At 32.9% G+C, this 9,470-nt stretch overlaps 2 protein-coding genes across 3 annotated transcripts; both read left to right on the forward strand.

Annotated features, from left to right (window-relative positions):
- Positions 1–1,267: 1,267 nt before the first annotated feature.
- On the forward strand, positions 1,268–5,890 carry LOC107951855 (katanin p60 ATPase-containing subunit A1). 2 transcript variants are annotated; one of them, XM_016887016.2, is made up of 7 exons: positions 1,268–1,729; positions 2,074–2,542; positions 2,807–3,004; positions 3,791–4,035; positions 4,332–4,490; positions 4,598–4,685; positions 5,328–5,890. In XM_016887016.2, the coding sequence occupies exons 1-7, from the start codon at positions 1,608–1,610 to the stop codon at positions 5,607–5,609; spliced, it is 1,563 nt and encodes a 520-aa protein (XP_016742505.1). In that variant the 5' UTR covers positions 1,268–1,607; the 3' UTR covers positions 5,610–5,890. The 2 variants fall into 2 exon arrangements, with proteins under 2 accessions (XP_016742505.1, XP_016742506.1); XM_016887017.2 differs by lacking the exon at positions 5,328–5,890 and adding an exon at positions 4,990–5,285.
- Positions 5,891–6,330: 440 nt separating this feature from the next.
- LOC107952394 (serine hydroxymethyltransferase 3, chloroplastic) lies at positions 6,331–8,799 on the forward strand. Its single transcript, XM_016887653.2, has 5 exons — positions 6,331–6,782; positions 7,236–7,352; positions 7,453–7,627; positions 7,721–7,838; positions 8,401–8,799. Exons 2-5 carry the CDS (start codon positions 7,294–7,296, stop codon positions 8,418–8,420), a joined length of 372 nt encoding a protein of 123 aa, XP_016743142.2. The 5' UTR covers positions 6,331–6,782; positions 7,236–7,293; the 3' UTR covers positions 8,421–8,799.
- Positions 8,800–9,470: the final 671 nt, after the last annotated feature.

Genomic DNA, 9,470 nt, shown 5'->3' on the forward strand with positions numbered 1-9,470 from the left:
ATTTCTTCTCTTAAAAACTCCATTCCATTGTGAAGTACCAAGAGGAGTAAATTGTGAGACAATCTCACATTCCTTCAGAAGGTCATTAAACTCTAAGCTTAAATATTATCCACCTCGATCCGAATGAAATGCCTTGATATTTTTGTCTAGTTGATTTTTACTTCATTTTGAACTTTTCAAGGGCTTCAAATTTATGGCGCACGAGAAAAATATACTCATATCTACTGGAGTCATCAGTAAAAGTAATAAAATATTAAAAACCACCTTCGGCCTGTGTATTCATTAGCCAACATAAATTACTATGTATTAAACCCAATAAATCACTAGTTCACTCAATTTTTTCAGTAAAAGAAGCTTTAATCATTTTACCTAATAAGTAAGATACACATACTTCAAATTGTTCAAAAACAAGTATATCAAAAAAATCTTCTTCTTCTTTTTTATGGAGCTTGAAGATGTGTTCCTCACTTATGTGGTTCAAACAATAATGCCAAAGATAAGTTTAAATTGAGTAATTTGTTTTAGGTCTTTTAGTATTTATGTTATAAATAGACATATCTTGATATAAAATGCAGAGGTTGTTACCAACATTGTTGAATAATAAAAAATATTATCGAGATAAAAAGAACAATAATTATATTTAGTAATTATCTCGAAACCCAACTTTTTAATTAAAACATTACGTAGTTATACATAATATGGATACCCTGAGAAGTTTACTAATTGTGGTTTCTCATTTTTTTTGGTTGATATTATAAGTTAATAGTTAAATTTCAATTTTGGCCCTTAAACTATGTTGAAACTTGAGATTTAATATATATACTTTTAACTTTTAGCATAATTTGGTCTATCTACTTTTAGAATCTTATTAGTTAATTTAAATAGTTAATACAATCAACATGTTAACATGAATTTTTCTTAAAAATACTATACCAATAAAAAAAATATTTTACCATGATAATTTCGAATGAGTATTCTTAAAAAAGAAAAATTCTAATTAATACTTTCAATATTGTTAGGTGAATATCAAGGGAATTTTTTAAAATTTAAAATGTAACATAAAAAAAATTAATATAAAATTTTAATTCTAAATTTTAAAATCTAAAAATTAAAAAATTAATTTCTAAATATATTAAATATATAAAATTTAAAACATATTTTAACCTTCAAATTTTTATTATATAATTTAATAAAAACAAATACCCGTAGATATATAAATTCGAACATTATAACTACACGACTGGCAGTCATCCCTTATGTTGTCTTCCTAAAAATTAAAGCAATTAATAAGCCTTTTGCTTTTGTGCCCCACCTTGAATGTAAGTTCCGTTATTGGGTCCACCATAACCAACGGCCTAAAACGCCCTCAAAATATCAAAAGGCTCAAATGTAATTTCGTACATTAAGGGTTCAAACGTAATTTCACTCCTTCCTACCTCAGTCTCCCCCTTCCTCCCCACGGTTTAAAGTTCAAACGTCGCCGTGAATACACCACCATATCCATTCGACCACTCAAAGCCGGAAAAAAAAAAGATTTTTCTTCTTCAAATTTAGAACCCTAGAATTTGTGAGGTTTGCTGTTTTTGGATTTTCATGGTGAATTCGAAATGGTTGGAAATTCGCTAGCTGGACTGCAAGAGCACTTGAAATTGGCTCGAGAATACGCTCTCGAAGGCCTCTACGACACTTCCATTATATTCTTTGATGGCGCCATTGCTCAGATCAACAAGTAATTTCCTTCCTCTTTTCATTTTTCTCTTATTTTCTGGAATTTCAGCCACTCATTCTTTTTCTTTTCCTTTTTTTTCGGCGTAAATTTTCGATTTATTATGCAGTTTTGATTCACAATTAAGTTAGTTACATTAATAGTTATTTTCTTAAAATAATTTTGAAGTGCGTGGGGAAAAACGCAAAAGAAAAATGTTAGCTTTATCAGCTGAGTTTGCTTGATATCTTATTTTATTGGGTCACAATGTGCTTAATTGTTTCAGATTTTTTGGTCAAATATGCATTATTTTTAACTATTGTTTGAGCTAATTTGCAAAATTTGTTGATCTTTTGTTATGCATTTAGGCATCTAACCAGTCTTGATGACCCGCTAATTCGTGCAAAATGGATGAATGTAAAGAAAGCACTATCAGAGGAGACAGAAGTTGTGAAGCAATTGGATGCTGAGAGAAGGTCATTTAAGGAAGCTCCTAATGGGCGGCGTCCTTCTTCGCCACCGATTCATGCTAAGTCATCTTTCGTATTCCAACCACTAGATGAGTATCCAACTTCATCAGGTGCCCCAGTGGATGATCCTGATGTGTGGAGTCCTCCAAGTCGGGACACTTCAAGTAGAAGACCTGCTAGGGCTGGTCAAGTGGGCACGAGGAAATCTCCACAAGATGGGGCTTGGGGTCGTGGCAATACCAGAACAGGTACAACTGGACGAGGTGCAAAGGCAGGTGGTTCAAGTAGAACTAACACAGGGGCCAGAGCATCTACCACTGGAAAGAAGGGTACTGGCTCAGGGAAATCTACAAAAGGAGATTCGGCAGTAAGTTCTGGTTGACAATATGCTTCGCCAGTTAACTTTAACTTATTGCTGTCTTTGAAGTTGAGATTTCAGTATAAAGCTTAACATGTTTAGGTTCAAAATGTAATGCATGTGCCAAATTTGCTGTTAATATATGAAGCTGCTTTAATACAACTCCAGATAGTAGTAATAGGGACAAGAACAATTTTGCTATTTCAAAGTCAAACTACTTTAATTTGATGTTCTTAATTTTTTGGCAATCAAATTGCTTTTGCAATTTCTCAGAATGGTGATGCTGAAGATGGAAAATCTAAGAGGTCCCAGTATGAGGGACCTGATCCAGATTTGGCGGCAATGCTAGAAAGGGATGTTTTAGAAACCACGCCTGGAGTACGGTGGGATGATGTTGCTGGTCTGACTGAAGCAAAAAGACTTTTAGAGGAGGCTGTTGTTCTTCCTTTATGGATGCCTGAATATTTTCAAGTACTTGCTCTGTTGCAGCTGAATTATCATTAAGTATTATTTAGTAGAGGACATATAATAGAGCCAGATTGATTCTCATTTCTTTCATATAATATGATTTTTATGTTATTTCTTCTGATTTCATTGCCTTGAGTTTGCATTAAATAAAGGGATATAATGATGTTAATTTAAGTTTAGTTTTCTCTATACAATTTAATGACTACGGAAAATCATTGGTCAATTTGTATAGAAGGTTCTTGTACCATACATTTTTGCCATATCTAGGCCCTCTATTATGATTTCATAATTTCTAGTCCATATAGTTTTCGAAATGTGCATTGTTAGTCTTGAGGCCAACTTTTTTTCTTTTAGTATTGTCAGATAATTTAATGTGACTTTATTTTTAAACATGCTATACCTTGGCAAAATTTGGACAAATATTACCTTTTTCTCAATTTTTGTCTTTTTCTAAATGTGCAAAAAATTATCCAACTGTCATGACATTGCATGTTTAATAGAAATAAGCCATATCTAATTATTTGACAGAATTAATCGGAAAAAAATTTGGCCTCAGGATTGAAAGTGTTTATTTCGAAAAAGAGACTAAATCCAGAAAGAAAGACACATAGTACAAGGACTTTCTATAGAAATTGACCAAAATCATTAAGATGGAGTAATTTTTGTTTTGAAATTTCTAGAAAATTACAGAATTAACTTTTCTGCATATATTTTTTCTCCCACTTCTAAATGTGTCTATTCTGGCATATACTGATAGACAGGTTGAGTTATTTTCTTGTTTGTCTTTAGGGTATTAGGAGACCATGGAAAGGCGTTCTTATGTTTGGACCTCCTGGTACTGGCAAAACTCTTCTAGCTAAAGCAGTTGCCACTGAATGTGGGACAACATTTTTCAATGTTTCTTCTGCTACATTAGCCTCAAAGTGGCGTGGTGAGAGTGAGCGTATGGTCCGGTGCTTGTTTGATCTTGCAAGAGCTTATGCTCCTAGTACAATTTTTATTGATGAGATTGACTCTCTTTGCAATGCCCGTGGGTAAGTTTGCTGCTTGTTTCTGTGCTTTGGCTGTTATCCGGGATCTACCTTGGCAGTTGGCTTTCTTTTGTTCTTGGTGTTCTGAATGTAAATTTTTGTGCATATAGTCTAGCTTGATGGGAGACTGTATGTGCCAGTATTTTAATGTTTTACTTGGAAATTTACATGGATAGACATGCTCTTGTTTTCTTCTTCTTCTTCATTTGTGCATCTCTCTCTCCCTCCCTCCCTCCCTCCCTCCCTTTGTTGCAAGGCTTTTGCTCTTGACTTTGATTGCATTTTTTTTTATGGTTTAGGGCTTCTGGGGAGCATGAGTCATCTAGAAGGGTAAAATCTGAACTGCTTGTTCAGGTAGATGGTGTAAATAATATTGGTACAAATGAAGATGGCAGCCGCAAGATAGTGATGGTTTTGGCTGCAACTAACTTCCCATGGGACATAGATGAGGCACTCAGGTTGGTCCTGTTTCTTTTATTTGCACCTACTCCATACATTTGACGGATCTTATGATTAAGTTACTAGTTTACATTTGTTGTTTCTAATTGTTCTTCATGGAATGTAGGAGGCGACTGGAAAAGCGAATATATATTCCTCTGCCCAATTTTGAGAGTCGTAAGGAGCTCATTCGGATCAATCTAAAAACAGTTGAGGTAAATATTCTCACTAATCTATGATTAGTCTTATGATTCTTAAGGCTTTATAATATGGTTATCTTCTTTGTTTGTTTGTTTGTTTTTCCATGCCACATTTGATTTGTTTCATTGATGCTTTGTTTTTCTTGAACTTTAATTTATTATTTATGTGATGAGTCAGTAAAATGAAAATTTTTAGCCCTGGTAGCATAATGGCGATGATGCAGCTTAGTATATTTCTTTTGGAAGCCAAATAGAAGTATACACATGAATCATTTGAAAACTATAGATGATTTGAAATGTTTATAGAATTTTATGATAGGTAGATCATATCTCTCTCAACAGCCACCTTTGTCACCATAAAGAAGAAACGACTTGGCTATCAAGTTTTGATCTCATCAGATGGACAGATTTGTGTCAGACATGGGTGTATTATAATTTATTTAGCCATGGACCCTGTACCAATGCAGTTTTGTGTGTGTGTTTTACTGAAAGATTTAGTGCTTGGATCAATAGTTACCGATCCAAAAAAATCTTCTGAAACTTGCTCTTGTTTCCTTGCAAATGGTCCTGAGAAAACATTGGTCAATGGCTAGCATACTATGCCTGATATGAAATTGAGTTTGTCTGCCATTTATTGTACTTGTGGTAATGTGGCAGGTGGCTGCTGATGTGGATATTGATGAAGTGGCTCGTCGTACTGAAGGGTATAGTGGGGATGATCTCACAAATGTTTGTCGCGATGCTTCCTTAAATGGCATGAGGCGGAAAATAGCTGGTAAGACACGTGACGAGATTAAGAACATGTCCAAAGATGAGATTTCAAAGGATCCTGTTGCTATGTGCGACTTTGAAGAAGCCTTGGCAAAGGTCCAGAGAAGTGTTTCACAAGCCGATATTGAGAAGCATGAAAAATGGTTTACCGAATTTGGATCAGCATAACGCAAAACCGGAAACCTGTAAGGGGATGCTAATATTGTCTGCTTTCCTGATATGTTTCATTGAAAGGGTGTTTCATTCTTATTATATTACCCGGCATTTTGTTTGTGGCTGATTGTATGGAGGTTGGAACATTGTTGTTAGTTGTACCTGTAATCTGACCTAGGTTCACCATTTTATCACTGTGCATTTAATCAAAATCTGCATTTATCAGGGTTTATATGTAACTTGGTCACTGAATTTTTTGACTTCTTACTTGGAAAAGTAAATTTCGCTATTAAGTACTTAGAATTTGTATTTCATCAGAATGTTACTTCAGTAGAGTAACTATCTTTTATCGTGGTTTCCTCTAGATGAACCATCTACATTCAATGTGGAGCTTGCCATTTTACATTTACATGTAGATGGTTCATTTTTTAGTAAAGTGGCAAGCTATTCACTTTTCCTATAAAGTGAATAATTACTAAAAAATGAATTGCAGAGATTTTACCAGAAGTGAATAGTTACCAAAAGTGGAAGGACTAGAAGTACAATTTTATCAAAAGTGAATAATTACTAAAAACTGAATTGGGACAAAAAGATGAGAATGGATAATCATGAATTATGAATAAGTGTTGGCATAGTTTTTAACCATTAGATTTGGTGGGAAATTGAGATTTAATATTAGCCATTGAATTTAAACCATTAAGGTTAAATATTTTATTTATTAGATAATATTTAGAAAAGATGGATAAATATTTTCATCCTTACATCAATCTTACGCCACAACAAGAAAAAACGAAGAGAAGTTCTTTTTTTTTTTTCTTATAATTTCATCATTTTCTTATAAACTCATCATATTCTTATATAACATATTATAAATTTGTAAAAATTAAGACTCTATTTGTTTGCCATAAAATCATTTTTCGGAAAAGGTTTTCAGTCGTTTGTTCGGCTGAAAAGAATTTCCTAACGTAAAATGAATTACCTTAACACGGGAAATGAGGCCTTTAATTTGAGAAAATGTCTTGCCGTTATCTTCAGGCAAAAGAAGCCAAGAACTCTCAACACAATGGTTACTGCACCACCAGTCGGCATATATACTTGGAGTCACCCTCCCCATCTACATCCATCTTTTCCATTTCACTGAAAATTGAACCCTAGAATTTTGATTTGAATCACTCCGAGACAGCCAAGGTGATAATCTTAACTCGTTTTAATCTTCTTCTTCTTCTTTTTTTTGTTCTTTTTAACTTGTTTAGATTTGTTTCACTTCGAAAGGCTCACTTAATCTGTTTTTATTATTCTTTGATTCTTTTTGTTGTTTTAGTTTACTGTGAATTTGATTCGGATTTGAAGCTGCCTTCCTTTTTTTTTCAGTGTTTGTGTGGTTGTTATTATAGATTAAAGATTTGAGAAAAACCTTTTTGTTGTGCTTAGTACTACCTGATACAAGTTTGGATGAAGAAATTTCAGTTTAGGTTTTTTACTAATTGCAGTGTTTTGAAATTAGAATTGCTAGTTGCTTAACACTTTGCATTTCTGTGAGAAGCAATGTTAATTGCTTGACTATCTTGTGGATGTTGATAACGGAAATTTATGGTTCTATAATTTGTAAACTGAGAGGCTTCTGTTATTGTGTGTTTTAAGGGGGCAAATTGATGGCCTTGAGCTTATAGCCTTTAAGAATTTTACATCCCGTGCTGCGATGGAGGCAGTCGGGTCATGCCTCAAAAACAAGTATTCCGAAGGACTACTTGGTAAAAGGTATATACTATGTATAATTGACCAAAATGAAAAGAGATTTAATTTTGTTTTTGGTTTTGATTTAATTGATTGCAGCCGATGATCTTTTTGTTTATTACAGGTACTATGGTGGCAATGAGTACATTGATGAACTTGAAATACTTTGCCAGAAGAGGGCTTTGGCAGCATTTCATTTGGATGAAAAGAAGTGGGGCATTAATGTTCAATCGTTGCCTGGTTCTCCGGCAAACTTTGAGGTTTATACAGCTATTCTTAATCCACATGATCGAATAATGGTAATATTCTTCTGCCTGTTTTAGCTACCGTAAATTAGTGTTTTTCTGCTAGATGGTTCTCAAATCAATGATTTCTTAATATAACTGGTATAGGGTCTGGACTTACCTCATGGAGGACATTTGTCACATGGATTTATGACTCCTAAAAGACGAGTATCTAGCACATCAATCTATTTCGAATCAATGCCTTATCGACTTGATGAATCCACAGGTTATTCCTCATTGTTTGACTTACTGAGTTTTAGTAGTTGGTATGTTTGCTTGGTGGTTGATTCAATATGATAGAAATATGGAACAGGCCTTGTTGATTATGAAAAAGAAAAAGAAAGTCTATTTTTACTACAAAATATGTGAAGAGTTACTGATGCTTTGGTGGTTAATTTCTTTCATAGTGATTTCAATATAATTTCAGTGTCTTATGGAGCACTTTTTCTTGTTTATAGGAAAATTTTTAGATTTGATGTATGGTTTTGTTTCACCTTCATCTTACGTATATTGTTGTATGGTTTTGTTTCATCTTCATCTTACATATGATTGCTACTTCTTTTTTGTTTGGTATAACATTGATTAACAGCAGGATTTTCGATGATGTCATTGATGCTAATCCCCCTTAAAAGAAATAATCGATGCTAATTGTGCTGCAAATGCTACTGAACACAAATATAATGACTATTTAAATTATGATCTAACTGGACATTGATTAATGCATTACTTCTGAAGTCCAAAACTATTGATTTGGTTCTTACATACAAGTTATAAATTTGCTCTTTCAGATTGCATATTCCACTGCTGAGGTTGACATAGTAAAAATTTGTCAGTGAAGAATTATTGGATTCGATGAAACCTTGGTTAGTATGTCTGGATTAATTGAAGGTCTTCCAGATGCTGTTGCCCTTAGATGCCTAGCAAGAGCTCCCTTCTACCTATATCCTAAGTTGGAGCTTGTTTCCCGTTCATGGAGAGCTGCCATTCGTGGCTCTGAGCTGTTCAAAGCTCAACAGGAGGTTGGCTCAGCAGAGGAACTTCTTTGTGTGTGTGCATGCGATCCTTGTTTCTAGTATAATTTGGATAATATTATTAATTTCTAGTATTAATTGTGGTTTGGAAGCTAATATATAATTATTCAACCCTTGTTTTTTTTTTTATAACACAATTAGAAATAATTTATTTGACTTTGGTTAATATTCTAGCTTAATAATTGAGAATTATTATATATTTAATTTGATTTATTTATTTTTAAATAAATCATTGCAATATATATAAAAACAATTTAAAATATAAATTTATTAATATATATATAATAAACTCAATTAAACAACAAAAAGATAATAAATTCTTAAATATATTTGTTTAATTTAAAACAGTTTTTATGAAATATTTTCAGAAAATTTGTCAAAATCAGAAAATATTTTTGACAGATTCATCCAAACACCAGAAAAGTAAATCATTTTTTAGAAATTATTTTTCGAAAAATATTTTACTGGCAAACAAACGAAGCCTAAATTAACTCTGATAGTAAATATTTTTCATGATTTCATCCTAAAGAAAAATAAAATAATAAAAATTTTTGAAAGCATTTTTTAGATATTCTGGATGAATGACTTCCCTTTCCTATAGAGTAAGCTCCTTTAGAGCATCTTGAGTTTGTTCTTGTGCCTTCTCACTTGATGGTTGATCTATTTTCCTATTATTATTAAAAATTTCTGCATCGTCATCATCAACACAACTTTCTATGAGGAGGTTTAGAGTCATAAAAAACATGTATAGACTTTTCTACTATTAAAGTTATTTTGTTAAAGACTCGATAAGCTTTAGAATTTAAACAATAACCAAGAAAAATTCA

The sequence above is a fragment of the Gossypium hirsutum genome, chromosome A02 (genome assembly GCF_007990345.1).
Source record: "Gossypium hirsutum isolate 1008001.06 chromosome A02, Gossypium_hirsutum_v2.1, whole genome shotgun sequence".
Lineage (NCBI taxonomy): Eukaryota > Viridiplantae > Streptophyta > Magnoliopsida > Malvales > Malvaceae > Gossypium > Gossypium hirsutum.